Below are 23,399 nucleotides of genomic sequence, written 5' to 3'. Positions count from 1 at the left end.
AGCATGCACACACACATTTGCACACTCATTCACACCTGTGGGCAATTTAGAGTAGATAATATTAATTATATTATATAATATATATAATATTAAATTTGTAATATTCAATGATATGGAATTTAAATATCCAGCTGGATGTGAAAAAACATTGAAAATTGTGTCCTTATTAAAATGATTATGACATATACAGTCACCTCTGAAAGCATTAAAATGGCAAGGGCAATTCTTTTGTTTTTGCTATATACATTTGGGTTTGAGAAGAGAAGATGAGACGATAGATCAAAATTTCAGCTTTCAATTCTTATTTACATCTAGATGTGTTAAACAACTTAGAACATGGCACCTATGATGACAGACCACGCAATTTTTTTTTAACAAAAGAATAGGAACAGACAGTCTTAAAATACAGCCATGTGGAAAAAATAAATATAAAATATAAATATAAAAAATAAATATTTTTTGACATATTTGGACAAGCAAACATTTGATCCTCTTTGAAAAAGTGCCTATTAATAAAGTTGATACACTCTATCAAATTACACATACAATTGGCATTTTGTAGTCATTTCAATTAACATTAACAAAAAACAGATCAGTCACATGGAAAAAGTAAGTACATCCCTACATTTATCACACCTTCATATCCATAAAATTAGAATCAGGTGTTCGAAATTTGGTGCCAATGATTAGAACCTGCTTACGGACTGCAGGAGGAACTGGAGGTCTTATTTATACCTCTCTCATATCTAGTGTGTGGTGTTCCCTTTGCCATGGTGGTGTGTGGTGTCATAATATGTATGTATGGTTGCACTACTTGTATTGTTCTCTGCTTGATATATCGCTTTGCTTGTATTTTCTCATTTGTAAGTCACTTTGAATAAAAGCGTCTGCTAAATGAATAAATGTAATGTAAACGTAAATAATGTCAAGATCTAAAGAGTTCTATAAGGCCTTCAGAAAAAAGGTTGTGGATGCCTATGAGTATGGCAAGGGATTTAAAAAGATCTCCAAATTATCATCCCACTGTAAATAAAATCATCTACAAGTGCCACAGATTTCAAACGACTGACAATTTGTCCAGAACTGACCTTCCCTGCAAATTCAGCCCATGAGCGGACCGTCTGATGCAGAAAGAAGTCTCCAAGAACCCCAAAATTGAATCACAGGATCTGCTAGTAAGTTTTGCAACTGTTGATGTCAAAGTGCATGCTTCTACAATCAGAAGGAGAGAGTGCACAAATTGGACCTGCGTGGGAGGCATGCCAGGAAAAAGCCTTTGCAAGACTACAGTTTGCCAATGACCATATAGTCAAAGACCGGGCCTTTTGGAATAATGTGCTCATGACAGACAAATAAAAGATAGAGTTGTTTGAAATTGGTCTCTGTAAGCAGATAAACATGTTGTACTAATCTAAATGACATGAGATGACCTTTTTAGGTGTGCATCCTTGCGCAGGCAGAGAACACAACGTACAGCATGAAATAAAAGACAATTTCTCTCACACCACAGTAACAGCAGAAAACATCTTTTCAGGAGAAGCACCTCATATCAACTGTGCAGCAGTTGGTGGTGGAAATGTTATGGTTTGGGGTTGCTTTGCTGCCTCAGGGACTGGACAGCTTGCATTCATTGATTCAACTATGAATTCTGCATCATATCAAAGAGTGCTTGAAGATAATGTGAGGCCATCTGTCCAAAGGTTGAAGGTGAACCAAAAGTTGACATTCCAACAGGATAATGATCCTAAGCACACGAGCAAATCCACCAAGGAGTGGCTCAAAAAGAGGAAATGGAGGGTTATGGAATGGCCTAGTCAAAGCCTGGATATAATCCCATTGAAATGTTTTGTGGGGGATTTGAAATGGGCAGTACATGCAAGAAAACCCTCAAACATCTTGCAACTGAAAGAAAAAATTCCAGCAAGCCATGTGAACAATTATGCAAAACACTTACAAGAAGTTATTTCTGCTAAAGGGGGTAATACTAGCTTCTGAGGCCAATGGTGTACTTACTTTTTCCACAGAAGAATATCACATCTATTGATATTTCTGTTAAATAAATGATTGAAAAACTAATTTTCAAGTTTTTGTTCAAGTACATCAACTTCATTAATCGGCACTTTTTCAAAGATAATCAAATGTTCGCTTGTCCAAATATGTCAAAAAAGCCACTTATTTCTTCACATGACAGTAAATTAAAATAAATACGGACACTGACATCACCAAACTGTTGCGTTCTTCTTTTGTGATGCTTATCCAGGCTTGTACTGCAGCTTCTTTCAGTTGTTGTTTGTTTCGGGGAGTTTCTCCCTTCAGTCTCCTCTTCAGGAGGTGAAATGTATGCTGAATTGGGTTACGGTCTGGTGATTGATTTGGCCAGTCTAAAACCATCTCTTTTTGTACTGGCAGTGTGTTTTGGATCATTGTCTTACTGCATGATGAAGTTCATCTCAATTAGATTGGCTGCATTTCTCTGTAAATAGTTTTTTCTTCACAGCACTTACAATGTTTCTGTCATTAACTGCTGTTATTTTCCATGGCCGAGCTGTTCCATGTCTGGTTGTCAGTACACCAGTGGTTTCTTTCTTTTTCAAGACATTCCAAATTGTTGTAATGGCTATGCCCAATGCTTGTGCAATGGCTCTGATCAATTTTCCCTCTTTAGTCAGTTTCAAAATGGCTCTCTGGTCCTCATGTTAGTTTAACCTTATTAACAACAGCTGGGCGTAACCCAGGGCTCAAACCAAGAGTAGATTTTCAGAGCGATTAAATGTTTAAACAGTCAATCTACCCAGGCATAACTGGACAATTAGAAACACCCATCAGTCACATGTTCCAATATTTTTGATCACTAGAACAATGGGTGGGTTCAAACAAAAGGTGAGTTGTTTAACCCATCTAGATGTCTATCTCAGGAAAGAAGAGCTGAAATTCTGATCTATTGTCTTATATTCATCTTTTGATATCAAACCCAATTGTCTGTATATCAAAAAAATAAATAAATAAAAATTGCATTTGCTGCTCCAATACTTTTGGAGGGGATTGTATAGACAGTGCAAAATTGGGCAATAAATGAGGATAAACACATGTACATTTACAATAATTTTCTTATTGTACAAACTTAGTGAGGTAAGTACCAGTATTTTAATTATTAACCCACATAACTGCATTTTCTGTCCATTTGTAGTTGAAGGGCAACTCAACATTATTCCCTCTGTCAGTAACTTTACTGAAAGTAACCACAATTGTACTAAAATTAAGTAAATCTTCACTGCCAAGCCATTTCCTTTAATGTGTTAAACAGTGTCTATTTTTCAAGAAAGACTCGTGCTTCCTTTGGTCCTTTTCTAATTCTCCTCACTTGATTAAAAGGGGTAGGCTCAGGTCACAGTAATCAACATCCCTTAACAAAGAGACCTGCACTGTGTACTTGGGGCTGGTTTCCATGACTGTGTAATCAAAGTTACGCCTAAGGAAATGACAGCTGGTGTCTCATTTCGAATTCAGATAAAAGTGGAAGCTTTGAATGCGTTGATTACTGGCTATGATGTGAAGATGGAACAGGGCTAATTCGGTTTATCATAAATGTGATATGTGCGTCTCGCCAAAAGGAGTTCGGTGTACACAATGGTGAAGATGCTGTTTATTACAAATACACAGCCATTTATTGTTTAATTATGTATAAAGCATTTAATAAAGAATGTTTTCTAAAGCACTAATGCAGATTTTAGAAATATAATATGATAACAAATATGCAAGGCATAGTACAGTAAAAAGGATTTTAAAAAATTCCCAGTTGTAGGTGTCCAGTCTCTAAGCTTGCATTCTTGAGCAATGGTTTTATAATAATCTTATAGCTTTGGATAGAAAGGAATGGAGTTTTCCTGGTGTATCTCTTTCAGCCAGGAGATCAGAATTTTGTTGGTCTCAGCTGGTCTGATGACAAAAACAATAACAGCAGTATTAAGAAGTAGAAGAAGTAGAAGAAGAAGAAGAAGAAGAAGAAGAAGAAGAAGAAGAAGAAGATAAAATGACATAGGCCAGATTTACTAATTGTGATCATTCCAAATTGGCTAGGCTTATTCTTTGAACAAAAGGTTTGAGCTACGGACTTGTCTTGGTAACAACAGTTCAAGATAACAGACAAAAGTATAATGTTAAATTGTCAACAATCTGGGGCCTGGGTCATAGTAGCAGGTAGGAACCCGCTACTAGCTAGAACAAACCTCCCTGTGTTGACAAAAATGTGGCAAATTTGGTATGATAACTCAAAATCATGTAACATGTACTCAATATACATGCTCTCCCATCCTGACTATTGTCTGTTTATTTAATTCCACATGACAATACCCTGTAAGCCAAAATATTTTGCATATTGTACTAATTAACTCAGAAGTGGTGGAGCTTAATGGTTTTTAGGGTTTTTTACTCTTGGTTTAACCTGAACAATCTGTAGAAGCAAGAATTTTGTCTCTATGCCTCAGTGCAGGAAAACCAAAACATGAAAAACTGCACTTTGGTGCCCTCATTGTGGCTGTTCGGCACATCTCTCCTGACATAATACTACCTACACACCAAGTTTTAAAGTTTCAAGTGCCACCCTGATTTTTTAATTACATTTAGCTGCCTAAATTACTAAAATTTAGCCAATAATACAAATTCCAAAAAATAAAGCTACTCTAAAAACTTAGCTCATGATGTAGCTCTTTATGCATTAAGATTCTATGAACAATGTAGTGACCTTTGACACAGTCATTGCACTGAATACTGTTGTCATACATCCAACTTTTCCTGAAACCTACTTGCTAAATCAGTGCACAGCATGTGCTAAATCTGACACCCTCAGCATACAAAAAGAGATGGTCTTTAAGAACTGATTAAACCCTCTCAAGTCTAGAGTAAGCTCTGTGCTATATAAGATTGCTATTCTATGTGTTATTGATTTGTCATAAAGTGGAATGCTCTTGGACTTTATTGTTCTGGCAGTGTTGTTATCCTATAGATTTGCTCAGGTTTTCTTACTTTAGGTTGGAATTTGTAAATTAATATAGTGAGTTGATTTTTCAGGCATGTGATGTTTTTAACATAGTTATTATTCCTCTCTCTTTATCTTTTGTGACCAATTGTCTGTTGATTATCTCTTACAGTACTGTGCAAGTCTTAGGCACATGCAAAGAAATGCTGTACAATAGAGCAAAGATGCCTTCAAAAATAAAGAAATTAAATGTTTCTACATTTTTAAAAAATACTATAAAGTGCAGTAATAAACAGTAATAAATTAAACAAAGTCACTATTTGGTTTGATGACCCTTTGCTTAAAAAAAAAAAAAAAAAAAAAAAGAGTAGTCTCAGGTACAGTTTCTACAGTTTTATAAGGAAATCAGCTGGTAAGTTTTATTGAGCATCTGGAGACAGTGACTGTTGCACTTGCTTCTTATTTTTGCAACAAAACGCAGCAGCATCATTGTTTTTTTTGTCTGAAAAGTGGTCGCTTACGTAATATGCTGCTTTCTTTACTGACATAAAAACATTTTTATGTAACATTTAATTTTGTGCTAAACTAATATTTGGAAATCCAAAATATTTTTGTACTGGCTCTATAATGTAGGAGTCATCAAATAAAAATCTATAACAAAGTTTGTACTAAAAAAATAGGGTGCCTAAGACCTTTGCCACTCCACTGTAAAAAAAAAAATCTGGTTTTAGCAAAAACTCTACAGTACACTAAAGTAAATTGACTCTTGAGTATCTGAGAATTGTACAAAAACTGCAATCACTTCTGAAAAAGGAAAGAAGTTTCAAACAACCAATTGTTTTTAACTGTGGAGTTTACTTTCACACCTCTGTCCTCTGATTTTGGGTCAGAATAAATGTGCTATTATCTAATATCAACAGGCTTGCAGGGCCTAAGCTATACCCTTCTTCAGTTGGTTCAATTGCTTGGTCATTATCAGCCTGGAAGAATCTCTGTGATGTTGCTGAGGACACAGCATCCTTGCAGTCATTTGAAAAGAAATGTGGAGGATGACTGGTCATTGGAATATGTCAGTTTATGAATCACTGATTTTAGCCGAGTCATGTCGTTACGTGTCACTTAAGCTTCAAGGCTTCGGACAGATTCATTAATGAGTTATGTTCTAAATTTCTCAGTCACTGCAGAGGATGTTCTAATCAGACACCATGTTCTGAGAAATACTGTAAAGACAAAAGCTCAGTATGTCTTGAGAAATTACTTTCTTCATATATTGAAATATCCACATCTACATTTTGAACCTTTTGTAACTGTTGCCTCTGTCACTGTCCCTGCTATTATTTATGAGCCTATCTAGCTATAGGGACAGCAGAAGGAATTTTAATTACACTTGGATCAGTCTTAAGTGAGTTCACCGAAACCCCAAGGGAAACATGGATTCTAACATGGATTCTATGATTATCATAATCATACACGTTCCTTTAAAAATAAAAGAAATCGAAAAACATTATTCCAGATATAAACCCATTTTAGACAAATAAATTACAAATAAAAACAGCAGAATACATAACAGCAATGAGGAACAATTTACCTCTCCATCTGAGTCCAGTGTCCACAGTTCTCAAGATGAGCCCTTGATAAATTGGGAATCTTCAAATTCAACACAAAAAAACACTGAATTAGCTCTGAATAATGATAGTGCACTGTGTTTAATTGTGTTTGTTGTGTTGTGTATAAAAGTTAAAAGTTAAAAAAAAACACCAAAAAAAATAGGATGGCAGCCTTACTATTTTCTCCATGCCAGTGGAAAAAATGGGCAGAAGCACCTTGTCCTTCCCTGCAGTCACCATCAAAGCTGGCATCAGGATCTATATAATGGAAAACAACTTTCTGATGTACTGTATACTAAACATCATTACTAAGCAAAAATAATAACAATATTTTTTTTAATTCCAGAAAAATCATCAGAATGGTCATTGCACAGCAAAACTCAAGTGAGGTCAGCCTCTAGATGAAGAGATATGTTTATCAGAAAGGTAGCCTGTGCAGCAGAGCACTTCATCCCAGGCCTCTTAGGAACAGATGTTAGGGAATAGACAGCACAAGCCATCTGCTATGTCCAGTGTGTATGGTTGTGCTTGATGTCATATGGGTTTGCAGATGAGCAGAAAAGTGAGATGTTTTCAACAGTGTGGTGTTAGAGCCACAAATTCCTGCCACAAAGCTGGAACACAGCTACAGGAACTGGCATACACTTGCCTTGCCCCTTGGCCTCGAACACATCCAGCGCCAGTTCCTCTCTCCATTCCGATACAAATTCAGAGGCCCCCTTGAACATAAACATTCTCTCAGTACAAATATGGAAACTTTAATGACGAAATGTGTATATGCATAATTAGTGGAACTGGAAATTACAAAAAGAATTTAAATTTACAAAAATAACAACTACAAGGGAAAGTTACCCTTTTTGGATCAATAGTTGAGTTAAACACTTTGTTTTACGTATAAAGGTAATTAGTAATATTCTGCAGGTTAAGTGATCAATAATAAGTGAAAGCATTCTTAAGGAATGTAATCCTGAACATAAAGACTACATCGCTCCTGTCTCTGTGTACCTGAAACCACTCTTCCTGTACTGCTGGATGTAGTACTGCAGCTCTGCCTCACTTAGGATAGCACTTCTGGGAACTTCTTCAGGCATTCCAACAAACAGACCACCTAAGAGGAAACACAGTTACAAAAAAACATTTAATACACCAATGTTCATAATTTTATTCTCATAACACTTCTGTACTACTGAGTATTTGAGAGATTTGAATACCTGGACAATGTCCCCAATGGCATACTACCATATTAAATATTATGTCACAACACCATTGGTGCCATTACTATTTAGGCATACTACTTATTTTGAAGTTTTAGACACTGCCTTGGTTACTCTGTGAGAGTGTATTGACTTGTCATTCATGAACAAGGAAAATTACAAATTCTACATCCTGTAGTTTTAAGTGTTTCGTTGGGTTTTGTTGTTGTTGTTGTTGTTGTTGTTGTTGTTTTTGTTTTTACAAATTATGCTTTACCATTTGCCTTTTTTATGAAAACAATGGGAAATACTACTGTGACCAGTGTTGTTAACCAGTGTTAATATTTGTTAATATTAATGTTAATATTAACACTACACTTTTAGGGTTATGAGCAATGCATCTAAACAATTAAAAATGGTAAGATTATTCATGTACAGAAAACATATACAGTGTTTTCACATATTTTGTTTGTTTTACCTCTCTTAATGACTCCAGTCAAATCCACTTGAGGATGTGTATCCTGTAACACATATCACAAATTACACAGATTAAGGGGAGAATATGCTGAGGGCTCCATGCAGTACAATACAACTATTACTGTAGAACAATTTAAATACATGTTTTGGGTGCAAAATGCCAAATGTAATGCACACCTGCCAAAATAAAAGCAAAAATCATCGAACAGGGATTTATTTTAAGAAAATGAATTATTGCTCTCGGGTGACGCAAAAGAACAGAGTTTGCTATAGCAGGAGATTGTGAGTTTGAATCCTGACAATGACACAACTGTCTGTGGCTGAGCAAAATTAGCCCAGATCTCTGGTTAGGAGGAATTACATTACTCTCGCCTGTGTCAATCAAAGAAACACTATGCTTTCCTCTGAATACTGTATGTTTATCTGTCCTGTGATGTAGCATGAACAGTATGTAAAGTTGCATTGGCTTCATGTGTCTTGGAGAAAGAATGTGTTGCCTTCACCCTCCCTGGTTGGTAGCTGTCATGAGATAGCTAGTGGGCTGGAATTGGAATATGACCAAATTGGGATACAATTTGTGTTAGAATGGATTGCAGTCCACCCTAAAATGTAATCCACTCAGCTATACTGCACAAACATTGCATATCCATGCCTTAATTAAATGTAATTACTAAAAGGAGTAAAATAAGTAAAGTGAAGTTCTCTCTTTTTTTCACTGTCCAATCAGTCCTCACAGACCAAATGGGAGCTGATGTTTTGTTGTTAGTTTTTTGTTCAAATGCAAGATTTGTTTGGATAATAAGAGAAAAGCTTGTCAAGTTCTTCACTAACTTGTATGCTTTTGCTTGGCAACCACCAACAGACAGGCTAACTTGTACCTGTGTTTATTGCAGACTAATTATTCAACTACATTCCCTAATTGTGTAGAGGATTGTGATTGGACAGTGACTCTATTATGTTATGGGATGTCTACACTGCTGATTGAAATGCAAATCACTGTGTCATTTGGACAAATGGAATGAGGTTTACATTGCATTTTGAAGTGGGTTTTGGAACAAATTGAGCACAAAATTCCTTATTTGAAAAATAAGGAATAAATAAATCCTGGAATAGTTTGACATCTCATTATGATATGTGATCCTTGTGTCACAATAGAAAATAACATCACTGTACATTGTATAAAAAAAAAAAATACAATGTCACATGCTTTGAATTTCACATTTGACCTCTGTGATGATTGTATTTAAATGTGCTATAGATTCCTCACCATACAAGAAATGTTTTTTTGTCAATTCCTAACATATATACCTGTTACTGCTGTGACTATATACACTATATTTTGTAATACTATATGTTTATTTTACATTTCTGCTTACTGATGAGCTTTAACCTTGTGATTCATTTTAACTACTTTAAAACGTTTGAAGAAAAATATGTATAGCTTTTCAGCTTCACATCGTGCTCTAATGAATATTTCCTGAAGAGCACATTGAATATTAATTGAAAAATAAGGTAGATATCTGGATTTAATTGTTCCTAACAGATAGGATCTCTTAAGTCCCTGTATTAGTATTTATCATATTATTCAGAGAGGATTTGAAATAAATAAATAAATGAATCCATTGTGGAATTTCTGATCTAGTTATAGCATCAATCTACTCCACTGTGGAGTAACTGACATTTATCGATGCAGCGTGTGTGTGGAAGGTTGAGTGGACACTACTACAATTAATGCCAGGTATTCCTCTGAGGTCTCCCCTCTCTGTGAGTGCATGATTTTCTCTACTTGACAGGAGCAAGTATGAGCATAAAAAGCAGCCATCAGAGCAGGGTACATGCCTGCGCCAAATACTCCTAATCCACACAGTCATTAGGATGTGCTATGGCTGTCTTAGCTGGGCTGAGTGATGAGCTGGCTGGCCAGGAGTGACTCATTAGTCCAGGCGCAGAGGCTCAGGTGAAGGACCTTTAACCAGCCCTCATTACGATCCCAAGTCACTCAGCCACAGCACCATAACTCTTCGATCTTCATCAGTGTGGCTTTCTGATGGTCACAATAAACCTTGGAAACCTTTGGAAAGCCTGAAAATACCCACTTGTGATAAAAGTAGTGCTTTGCATGTGCTCTCAAAGACTCACCAAGAGAGTTGGCATGCTTGTAATGCAGACACCTTTTCAAACTACCCATCGCTTTCAGACGCTATTCTGTGATACAAGTCAAATGAAGACTATTGCATTTCTGTATTTTGTTGAATAAGTAAAAGTGATTGGATAGCAAAATCCTCATTTGAGCTCAGGATCTGAGTGAGCATCCTTACTAGTAGCCTAATGACTTAAGAGCTGACCTTGGTGCTCCATACACCCTTAGCAACAGTACTATCTGGGTGAGAAGTGCAAGCAGCTAATCTGATAACAGAAGGTGCCTTGGTATTCAAATGTCAACACAGACTGTCATAATATGCAGACAAATGTCAAAGCTTCACCAGGTCAGCTCATTTGAAAATACAGCACAACGCACAAGTCACCTGTTGTATTGTTTTAGTTTCTCTAAAACAATGGTATTTATACCCAGCTCTCAGCAACTGCACAGTATATGCTAATGCAGTAAATAAACTGTGTTAGACTAAATTCACAAGGAATTTTGGCATCCATGTTAGGTGAAAAGTACATAGTTTGTGCTCACCAAACAAACCTGTGCACACACGATCAGTATGCCAAGCAGAAGCTTGCCATGTGATGCCCTTATAGATTTTCAGCACTGAATCCTACAGTCTTTGATACGAACTGACAAGTGCAATTAATTTTTTTATTCTCATCTTCCTCAACTTCGACCTTGAAGAATTAAGCTTTTTACCTTTACTTTGAAATTTCACCTTCTCTTTGAAATCAAAGCCTACTTCACATCACAAATATAGGTTAACCTTAAATGATGCATAGAATCTAGTTACATGTTTTCAGTTTTCTACGAAACAACTCTTAGGCTGTACAAATGCATTCTACTCATTGGTGGCCCTGCTGTCTCTTTCAGTAATTCAGCCAGTTCAGAATGCAGCAGACCCCATGTCTACCAAGAAGCATATTGCCGCATATACATTTCCTGCCTTGTTCCTCACTGACTACTGATAAACATCCTGATTGTGACATTTAGAGCTCTAAATCAAGCAGCCCTAATGCACTGGAAAATATATTTCTTACCTCTAAACTCTAGAATTTTGTTCCAGAGAACATTATCAGAATCCTGTATTCATCTAGCTTATTTATAAATACTGTTTTTTTCCATTGTTTCTACATAAATTAGATATTTTTTCAAATAACAGCACAGGTAGTTTCGGTTGTGACATGAACGATGGGTAAATATTGATGCACTTGTTCTAATACTGTACATTAGTGTTTCTATAGTAACAGCTCATACACAGGGACGTGTACGGTGGACGTTCCACATAATCTAAGACCAACAATAAACAAATTTTTTTAATGTTAGTTGTTTAACAAAATAATTTGTATAAACATTGATGTTGTGAAGTTATTTTGTTAGAAGACGTTTATTTAACATGTATGGAAGGATGCTTTCCCTTTTCTCTATTTTCACAGTAAAATAACGGGTTGTGTCTGTGTGGGTGGGTGGGTGGGTGGGTGAGAGAAAGAGAGAGAGCGAGAGAGAGAGAGCGAGCAGCTGTAACATTAATAAATTAAACATTTTAATCGTATGACAGCACAGTCTGTCATGTGTTATTCCTTACATAATTATTCTATTAATGACTGACTTATGGTTAGATTGAACTAACTCATTAATTAATTAATCAATCAATAAAGCATTATTTTAATGTTTTCTGTGTAAAAGTACTACGTCTTTTGCTTCAAAAGACAAAACTGTTGAGTCAATACAAATGATGAAAATTACAAAAAGAAGAAGAAGAAGAAGAAGAAGAAGAAGAAGAAGAAACCTTAAACTTTCTATTGTAATTTGTCACGGCAATGTTTTTCAGCAGCAACCTACACTCTGTCACTTACATTCTCATAACTAGCAGTGAACAGCAGTTTGAAAGTTCTCTCCAGGTTCTTCTCCAGCTCAGCCTCCGCTACACCCTAGATAAACAGGGACATGTCACTCTCCCATTAACACCAAGCTTCATTCAGTCAATAGAGTGCTTGCAAAAATATTCATAACCAAATGTTGCTTTATCGTAAATGATTCTTGACATTTTGCAATCAACAAAACGTGTTGTACATGAAAACAAGCATGTAAGCAAGATAACAGTCCTACTCTGGCAAAAAAAATAATAGTAAAGTTAATTTCACATCACATTTTTTAATTACAAAATGTTTTTTTGTGTATTACTCATGACTGGTGGCACACTCAAGCTTTCAGGCCCACAGACTCTTAAATTAATGTAGGAGAAGAAAGGCTTCAATACTGCATATTTTGCATTGAATAAAAATGTGTTATGACTTATGCCACATTTAAATCCCCAAACGCTTATCTGTCTCATATAATCACACAATTTAGTGTAGTTGTCACAACACCAATGGACTGCTAATGCTGTTCATAATATGGAATAAAAATGTCATTCTTAAAAGGACAGTTTCCCCAAACACAAATCCTTAATACTCACGATAATACCAATATGCCTAATGATAATTCAATGAATAATTCAATTAATGTCTAATGACTAGATTCATCTTCAGAGCTGGAAACTGCTAGGCATAAGCTATGTATAATAACCTACAGAAATCTTTAAACAGGAATTTACACTGCCACGTCCAGCCAGAGTAAAAGATTAAAATGACCTTTCTTCTGAAGGGCCTGAAAACTTGTGTTACTGATCAATTTCGTGATAAATATTAACCAACAAATACCTAACAAGTAAAAAATAAGCTTGCTGTTGTTTTACCTCAGCTCATCAATGCTTGCATAAATGTATTGCATATTTCAGATGTTTTGGGGGGTTTGTTGTTGTTTTAAGTAATATACAATACAATACAATTTGATTAAAACAAACCCTGAATAATTTAGCAAGAGAGAACATATCACTCACAGGCTCCTGGAAGTAGATTTGATATTCAAAGACTGGTATAGACTTAAGTGTCTGCATTGGGTTTTTGTTTGGATCCACAGGGAAAAGAGGAGTGTTGAGAGAAGCCACAGCCCTTGAGTCAGAAAGAACGATCGTTAGATATTTTACCACAAACAGTAAAGCTATGCAGTGATATCAAAGTCAGTATAACTTGAATTTGTAATATTTGAAAGAAAACCATGTATAATATGATGTTTTTCATTGTGAATATTAAGATATTTGAAAACTGGCTGTACTAGATACCCTGTGATAAGAAAGTAATCTGTTGTAGGGTTCTACATAGAAGCTTTATGGGCTCCTCTAGTGGGGCAACTGAAGAACATTCTTTTTTAAATCATATATCATCAAATAAAAAGCTTAAATTGCTGCGCTCATGACCTTCCCAGAACTTGCTAAATATGTAACATGTTATCTAAACTGGGACAACACTGGGACAAGTCATGCTGTTAGAGTTGTGTACTTGACATACATACCTCAGTCTCTCTGGGTAATACAAAGCCATGTTCCATGCAATAACACCACCCCAGTCATGACCCACCACAGTAACCTGTGCAAGGCCCTGCGTTTGAGAACAGAGATGGCATTTAAACCTCATTAGACAACCATATTCTGCTGCAAGACGCTCAGCTTGTTTTTTTCTTAATCAGCCCAGGACTAAAATTGAATTTTCATAATCACTCACGTTATCATTAAGAAATAATCTGTAGTTTTGGCAAATGTGTACAAATGAATTCCAACCATTTTAGTGCCTTGTTCATCTTACAGTGTTCATCTCTGCCACAAAGTAGTTCCCCTGTTGTTTATCTGTCAGTTAGTGTAGAAGCATCCAGTAGTCCAGTAGTCAGTCATCGCTCAAATTAAAATACAATCCCCCCAACCACCAGCTCAATTAACTTTATTTTAGACAATATTTATTTGATTAAACTGGCAACTGCAGTGCATAATGAGTGGATAATAAGCACCTTCAGACTAGAATGACAGTCCTGCGACATCCCCAGGCACCTTAATCACATCACCTCAATATTGACTTCACCATCAAATAAACCATAAAATGAGCACTTTGTTTGCAACTCATCTCAGAACTTAACTGAAACCAAATTCTTTTGTCATTTCAGACTGCAGAAGAGCTTCAAACACACTAGTTCATTTGGCATGAGAGAGAGGTAGTTATGTAGGAAGGAATATTGTTAAAGGAATGTTAAAAGAACCATAACATGTGCTGGTAGATCCTTAAGGTTGTAGGGCTGTTTTTTTAACAAATATATAGAAAGCTTTACACAACATGCTCTATAAAGAAATGAACAAGGCATGAAAATACTGAGTGGTAGTGTCTCATATACTATGCATGTGTTCACCCAGCAAAAAAGCACTCAGTGTTTCAAAGTGTTAAAAGAAATATTTTAATTACTCAAATTAATGTGACATGGAAGAAATATTGCACATTTAAATTGATTTCAAAAGGACTGCAGTCGGGTTTGACAGGTCTACTTGGCATCTTCTATTTTGCACATAGATCTGCTCTAAATATATTTACAAATTTTCCATTTGTAGAACACAATTTCTGCTGGCTTGCACAACCTGAACTGTCAAGTGGTTCTAGGTCAGTTTGCAGGCACCAAGGAGGAGGACTGTAATGGGGTAAAAATTATATACATACCAACCTATCCAGAAAGGTCACCAACTCCTACAGGCAGCCAAAGAGATAAACATTGTCCAATTATTTTCTCTGAAATCTCTGTGTCTATTCAGTTGGGGCTGTGTGCTTTTGCTTACCCGTAAAATATTTTCTTGAGAATACTCAGCAATATCTGCAAAGAAAACTGTGAGTAAGATCAGAGTTGTGTGGTTTAACTCTCCATATCATAATGTCAAGAAATCCACAAAGAAACCAATAACTGGAGGGGGAAACTACCCAATAGTACATTTCCAGGTGAACATTTCTCAGGATCCCATAAGGGAGTACTCAGCATATAAGGTATTAAAAGGGCACAGTTCTCATTTTCATTCCTAGCATGACGTCTAAATCATACAACAAGAATAGAGTCAGAATACATTAAGGTAGGTGTTGCACTTACCTAGACACCCACACCTAATGTTTAAATTGAACATGTATGTCACAGGAGAATATATATAGATATACTGTAAGTATAAGAACTAAACTACTGAAACACTACCAGTCATAGATGTTGGTATGTTGCTAAATGTATTTTATCACTATCAATGAAACATCATCTAATTTCATATTTATAATGGTTACTTAGATGTAGTGATATTTGCACCATTTATTGTTTTGTTATAACAGTTATAATGGTTTGAAAAACATTGTTTTTTTAACATGTACTTTTCAAACTTGATGAGATACGTTTTAAAAAGTTTCAAAAGAAATGGAACATCATATCATAGTGTAAGAGTTAGACCACAAATAAAAATATTACTACAAATGGACTTCATCAATGTTCACATCAAAGGTCTCATGATTAGGAATTCAGTGAGAACCAGAGAAAAAAAAAAATGAAAGTGGATAGCATTTATGAGGTTTTCAATCTCACCATGAGCTTCATAGAAAATCCTGATATTTTTATTCTAATCTCACTCATAAGAATGCTCTGAGACCCTAATCCAATGTGTTTATACATTACAGTATAATTAAATATTAAAATGTTTTATATTGAGACAGTGATATATTAAGAATGATCAACTAGAGAAGAGAGGGAGAGATGGTAGAGAAGAGATATAAAATCAGACTAACAGACTGTGAAATAATATCCAAACAGGGTTAAGGTTAGTGCATTATATGAACTGACCTGCTGGAGTACTCGAGTCACCAAAACCTTTTAGGTCTATAGCAATAGCCTTGAATCCAGCATTAGCCAAGGCAGGAATCTAAAAAAAAATAAAGAATAAATGTCATTTATGGCACTGTAGTGTGCTGGAATCAAACATTCAATCACACATGCTCAGCATTGACAGGACACTTCTCTCTGCTTTCAGAATACTGCCGATTCTCTGAACTACTAAGTTTTATATCACTGGCTCTCAGCTTGAATTTTCACTTTTTTTTTTCTTCAAATTCTTACCTGGTATCTCCAAGAAAACCAGCTTTCTGGGAATCCATGACAGAGCAGGACTGGAGGCCCATCCCCCATCTCCACAAAATGAATCTTCACCCCAGGCTAAAAGAGACAAGGACACTATAACTTCACCATGCTAACCAACAGTGTCAACTCTGCTGTTAACCTTTATCTGCATTCAGTGTACAAGTCTTACAGCAACAACAGCAAATAAAACTTGTAAATAGGGAAGTGCATGCAGTCACACATTCATGACTAGGTTGAATGTCTACTTGCTGCTTTTACCTTAATAGTGACATATCCATGGCTGATCTCTTCAGGATTACAGCAGAGAGGCTGTTGCTCAGTGGTAACCTGTGGATTCCACAAAATGTAAAGAATGTATAGAAATCTGGTTAAACTATCAGTGCTCTGATTCTATTTCTGAATGAACGTATATATTTAATATAATATAACAGTGCTAATCAATAACTGTCCTTTAAAAAGGCTTTTAAAAACTTGCCCTTCAAGTTGATAAGCATAATAGACCAAAATATGAATGGTGGAGACAGCACTTTATTACTTCATATTGATTAGCATACCCACAGGGCTTGGAATAATATACACAAATACCTTTATTGCATTATGAATTATAGATTTAAAAACCTAGTTGGTAATAAAACCTAATGTCTTAATGACACTCATTTAGTGTACCAATGATTTTCTTGTTAATAATTTACAAATACCATTTATGGGACTTGCAAGTCACCATGATGGTGTGTTTTGTTTTGGGTTTTTTTGTTTTGTATTGTTGTTGTTTTTTTGGGAGGGGGGGTTCAGTTTATGTCACACTTTGGTACACTAATGGTTTGCCAAGATCTGAGTCTTGCAGTGAGTCAATAATTATGATGAAAATGTATTGGATTCTATTAAAAATGTCACGTTTCAGGCAACAGCTGGACAAAAAAAAATACGCTGCATGACTTTGGTATAATATCTGTAAATTGATGTGGCTGGTGTGTTTTTATTTTATTTTTTTGCCTTGGTGTAACTTATGTGAACTTTGTCATTTATGGACAATTTTCAGAATCACATTATTACATTTTTGAATATGCTCCACTGAAATAACTGCATCTCTGTTACAACAATTATTACAAAGCCTCAAGTCATGTCCTATGAGGTTATTTTGAATTATTTTTGATGAGTGATTTTAGTGAACAATTAGGGTTCATAAGGGCTCCATGACTCCATGATTTTGATATGTGTTTCTCTGTCCTAGAGTAAATCTTCACTACATCTGATTATCAGCTAAGCGCAGGAAACTGTGGTCACTGGGGCGCACTCAGAAAACTGCTTCAGACATGTTCCCTTTATGAAAGTCACATGAATACATATCTAGCTGAGGAATATTTTCTATTTGTAATTATACTGTTTTATGAACATGGCCTCAATTACTGACCTATTGAAGTCAATTTGATTGGATTCACATTCACAGAAGAAAATAATTACAGTGTGACCAAGAATCAAGTCTGATATGACACTTAATGGATGAAACCATGTTTGAAACAAACAAAAAAATAAACATAAATTTCATTTAAGATTTAAAACAGCACTGAAATGATGGTACAGTATAGTTAAATACTCATATAAATGTTCATTACCTTTATCTCTGTAAATTTCTCTATTTCCATCAGTGCTTCACTGATGCCAGTAATCTTAACAGCTTTCATGCCCAAGCTTTCAGCTGCCTGAACACTCTTTTCATTAACATCCAACCAGATAGACTGAAACAAGAATACAGAATAAAATCACGTTCATATTACAAATGCAATGGCTGGTGAGTATATTAACTTGGGGGCAGTGGCGGCCTGGCGGTTAAGGCTCTACGTTACTGCTCAGAAGGTCAGGGGTTCAAGCCCCAGCACTAGCAAGTTGCCACTGTTGGGCTCTTGAGAAAAGCCCTTAACCCTCTCTGCTCTAGGGGTGCTGTATCATGGCTGCCCCTGTGCTCTGACTCCAACTTCCCAACATGCTGGGGTATGCAAAGAAAATTTCACTGTGCTTTAATGTATATGTGACCAATAAAGACTCATTATTAAATCTAATATTTATCAATGGATATACTTTTAAAGGTAAATAGGGAGCTGCATTAGTGATTAGAAGTTTTTGTAGCGGTTCAAGCCTGTAATGATCTACTGAGTTCATGGAGTGCATCCTCTGCGTGCAAACAACTATTAGCAAGCAACATTTAAACAACTAATTGAACACAAAAACATGCATTTTAGTGATGAATAAAATGTGGTTGCAAGCTAGACAGATATGACTAGTGTAAAACTGATTTGTGTTACATTAGACACAATATAAGTGTATAGTATAACATAAGTGCTCATGAGGTTTCTCTCTCCACCAGTTAAAATAAGCTTAACTCTACAATCATAATCAGCGACAGGGCCCCAGTTGGATATACATGCCTCATGGGGTTTAACATTCAATTCAGCCAAGGCAGTGTGGAATATCTCAGGTTCAGGAAGCCTTGACCCAATGTGGCAAGACTGTACTACCACGTCAAAACAGCTTTCCAGCACTGAGAGCATCTTAGCAACACTGTCCCTCTGAGGAGAGTCATCAACCCAGATATTGGCCACGATACCAGTTTTTATGCCTTGAGGGAAAAAACACAGACAAAATATATATTGTACATCAATATAGGGCACTGTATACTTCTCAGACTTTATGGAAAACTTAGCTACACAAAACTGCATACCATTTCTCTTCAGGGTGGCAGCAGTATCAAGCACATTTGTACTAATCTCCACCTTCCTTATCCCACCTCCCCTCTCCCCAGAGAGTTTCTGGGCTGAAAATGGTGCAGGCAGAGACTTGGGCTCTGACTGACTGACTGCCTCTTTTCCACACTCAGTTTCCAGCTCTGCAAACATCTTTAAGTAACAGAGTCATAAAGTTACAAAGATCATAATGGTGCAACTAATGCAGTGGTCATTACCATGAGACTTACCATGAGACTTACCATGATCAACCCGGTTCCGCATGTGATAATGACCACAATGCTAACCAAACATTTCTAAATTCTAACCTCAGTGTTATAAGGTGTTATCTGGCATTTTGGATGAAAATTAATGAAACAAATAAACTTCATCACTGACAGCAGATACTGACAGATTCTGTTTATTTTGATGCAATCTCCAATCTGGTCTGGTTTGTAAGGTTCTATACAGACAGCATATTGTTTCACCTGCCCTTGACCTGCATGAATTTGGCTACTGGTAAACAGATTCTTCATTGACTACAGCTCTGCTTTTAACAAGATAATTGCTGGCGATCTGATCATAAAACTGCTCAACATGGGCATAGAAACCAGCAATTGGTCCTGATCCTGAAAGCAGAAGGGCCCAGGCTGTGTGCTGAGTTACATTCTTTACACTCTAGAATCATTACTCTCCCCAGCCATGTCTATAACACCATCATCAAAGTATAGCTATCAAAATCAGCTTGCACACTAGTAAGGCATGTTTGTATGGTTACACAGAAGCATGTGCAGTATGTTTAGTATTCTGTAATGTACTGTATATTGTTAAAATATCATATTTAAATATTTAGAAGTCACTCACTCACATTTAATAATTATTTTATCCTGATCAGGGTTATGGTGGATTCCGAGCCTATCCGAGGAAAACTGGGTGAGAGACGATTTACCAAATTATCATAGCCAATCTACATATTGGCATGTTTTTAAATGGTAGAAGGAAAGTAGAGAACTCACAGGAAACCCACACGAAGATGGGGAGCAAAAACAACATAATCTGTGATTGGTCAATGTTAAAAAATTTACTTTCTAATTGTCTCAGTAATGTGATCATGCAAATCTGAATTAACCTTAAGGTGTACGCTTTGTTGAGTTTTGATAACTGGAATGTCAAAATCCATTTCTCAAAAGGGCTCTTCAACCAGATAGGACCATGTAATACTAGTCAAGAAATTGCACATTTCTAACAAAAATAGGAAATTGCGTTCCCATTGAATCCTACCGTTCACTACACACCACTGATCACTACTGTTTGTCCCACCCACGTGCTTCTGTGTTCTTCAAATTAAACTCTCTTCTCTGAAATATTTTACTAGTAACAAAAGTGAGTTATTTCATCCAAAACTGTTTTCCTTCATGTCTATTTCCCAACTGCTAATTACCACAACTTCTTCTTCTTTTTTGTGTTCATAATAGTAATTATAGTATTATATAATTTTGTAAATAGTTTGCAAATACATAATTAGTCAGTTTGTGGTGTAGTTTATTCCACTCTATTTCATTCCATTTTATTCTATTCTACTCTACTCTATTCCACTCTATTCCATTCTACTCTATTCTAATCCATTCCACTCTATTCCATTCTATTCCACTCTACTCTATTCTACTCTGTTCCATTCTACTCTATTCTATTCCACTCTATTCCATTCTATTCTACTCTTATCTATTCCATTCTATTTCACCTTTTATTCCATTCTATTCTACTCTATTCCATTCTACTATATTCCATTCCACTCAATTCCATTCTATTTCACTCTATTCAATTCTATTCTACTCTACTCCATTCCACTCTATTCCATTCTATTCCATTCTATTCCAAGTGTCCAGAAAATCTTGCTTCATCATGCAACATGTTTTGATATCGTGACCATTCAATGAATATGTAACATTTTAGTACGTATATGAACGAATAAGTAACTTTTGTATGTAACTTCATCTGACAACTTCTGGCAACTTTTAAAGCATGCTTTGAGCTACTTTCCCCTGAAATGATTAAGCAACACTCGTCCCAGCTCTCCTTGAACTGGATATTATACCGAGTTGAACTTTGAATTGTGCACAGGGATAGCTGAAATTCACGTTTTTACCTGAGAAAGGGTGATTATCCCTCGTTCAGCACGAACCAGAGCATTCTCACCGCATCCTTTGTCACTCGCGTTCGATATTAAATCCCTAAAAGAAAATTCGGTCTGCTGAAATCGACAGAATTTATTAATAATCCAAAAAAGACATGTAAAAACACACATACCTTGGAATGTTTGAACATGTTTCGAATTTGTGAAAAGGCTGGAGCGGGTGAGCAGTTACAACACCGCCCCACAAGCCGAACAGCACAGCTTTACTCATTGTGGAAAAGCAAAACACCTCGACAATTACACTACAACAGCAACTGGACAACTTCTGCGTACTTGTACAGCAGTAGTGATGACGTTATTCATTATATGGGAGAGCAACAGACCAACTATTGGTAACTACGAAGCCGGTCATAGACGAGGAACTCTAATAGCCAATGAGAAGTTGGATAAACATGGAGGCGCGGCTAAGGTCCATATAGACCAATAGACGTTTATTGCGCGACTCTCCTTCTGAACATGTGAAAATATGTGTGTCAAGAGTGAAACAGAAAAAAGGTGAAAGCTGTAGCCATGAAATGTTATGAAAAATATGTGTATATATATATATATATAGTGCATTACCTTACACGGATAGCATTTTGCAGATACCCTTATCCAGAGTACAGAACATCTCATTGTACATTTTCATAACAGAACAGCTGAGGGTTAAGGGCCTTGCTCAAGGGCACAGGACTGGCAGCATGGCAGTGCTGGGGTTTGAACTCATGACCTTCTAATTAGCAGTCCTTAAAGCCTTAAGCACTTGAGCCACAGCTGATACTGACCGACCGTAATGTTAATACCCTAGCCTGAATAAACTGAAGCCTACCTTTGTTAATTGGTTAGCTATATATATCCTAGTTAATTAATCATTCATGTGTGCCATTTCAGTATAAATAAATGATAATGGCAACAGGATGCACCAAAAAAACTGGCTTGTTTTTGAATGGAAAATATTCCTTGGTCCACTGCTAAAGCCAACAGAAAACATCCATATGAAGTCATGATTTGAAACAGAAACTCATATTCACAAATAGAACATAGGTCTTGCATTGTCTGTGGCCTTATGTCTCACAAAGGATGAATAGGATTAAGAAAAGTAAGTTATGCAATGTCTAGACTTTGGTTGTAACATTTATCTTAAACCTTTTATTGCTGTTAATTTCAGTCACAATGTGTGCGTGTGTGCGCGCGCATATGTGTGCATGTGTTGTGTGTGAGTTTTTGTTTGTTCATCCTGAGTTCATCCTGAGCTCAGGGCCTGCGGTCACATTGTGAATAAACGGTTGTACAGACACTAAATAAATTTCACACTAAAGTCTCATTTTTGGGAACCCTGAAAACCCCTAACCCGTTGTGTTAAGAAGAAGTAGCAGTAAAATGTGTAAACACTCTGAGCTGATATTACGTTTCACACCTTCCCACAGTTCTGGGATGATGTTATGTAAAATATTGTCTGGAACAAAAATTTAAACTTGATACATTTTATATTAACACTTTTGGGGCTTATGCTTTGCACAGTCGGACATTTTGCCTCCAACCATAAACTCTGTATATTCAGTAGTATGGGATCTATGCTCGGCAGCTACTACAGAAGAATAAATTGACTGCATAGCACATTCACACCTTTCCTCAACCGTTAGTGAAAAGGAGATTAATGAGTATGTAGAAATTTCTCACTAAGGTGTGAAACGTCAAATGTCACGCTGTGGTTGAATCCAGTGTTTCTGCTAAATACACCTACCTCAGAAAGTTTGAGCATGTTTTGAATATGAAAAAAGGCAGGAGTGGGTGAGGAGTTACAACACATCCCCGCAAGCCAAACACCATCTTTCCTCATTGGAAAAGATAAAACCCTTGACTGTTACCGTACAAAGGCAATGTGACAACTTCTGAGTACTTCTGAGTGACAGCACATTCACCCTAGGCGTATTTCCTCAACCGTTAAAATAAGGGATAAGAAGGTTTCAAAAAACGAGAATTAACATCAGAAAAGCAACATCCTCAAAATGACAGTTGTGTGTTTAGTGCTACAACATTTTCAGGAACAGTCACAGATTGCAGTTTTACATTAACTACTAGGA

General features: G+C 36.2%; 1 protein-coding gene across 1 annotated transcript; it reads right to left on the bottom strand.

The window, feature by feature from the left end:
• Nucleotides 1-3,628: 3,628 nt before the first annotated feature.
• ephx2 (epoxide hydrolase 2, cytoplasmic) lies at nucleotides 3,629-21,656 on the bottom strand. The gene is made up of 19 exons (XM_017476915.3): nucleotides 21,450-21,656; nucleotides 21,289-21,373; nucleotides 19,142-19,316; nucleotides 18,849-19,039; nucleotides 18,039-18,161; nucleotides 16,684-16,752; nucleotides 16,405-16,500; nucleotides 16,132-16,210; nucleotides 15,101-15,135; nucleotides 14,985-15,011; nucleotides 13,801-13,886; nucleotides 13,289-13,400; nucleotides 12,264-12,338; nucleotides 8,254-8,296; nucleotides 7,588-7,690; nucleotides 7,232-7,301; nucleotides 6,760-6,840; nucleotides 6,564-6,622; nucleotides 3,629-3,936 (listed from the first exon to the last, which is right to left on the bottom strand). The coding sequence occupies exons 1-19, from the start codon at nucleotides 21,545-21,547 to the stop codon at nucleotides 3,852-3,854; spliced, it is 1,692 nt and encodes a 563-aa protein (XP_017332404.1). The 5' UTR covers nucleotides 21,548-21,656; the 3' UTR covers nucleotides 3,629-3,851.
• Nucleotides 21,657-23,399: the final 1,743 nt, after the last annotated feature.

This window comes from Ictalurus punctatus, chromosome 9 (genome assembly GCF_001660625.3).
Source record: "Ictalurus punctatus breed USDA103 chromosome 9, Coco_2.0, whole genome shotgun sequence".
NCBI lineage: Eukaryota > Metazoa > Chordata > Actinopteri > Siluriformes > Ictaluridae > Ictalurus > Ictalurus punctatus.
This window is presented reverse-complemented; position numbering and strand designations above follow the sequence as displayed.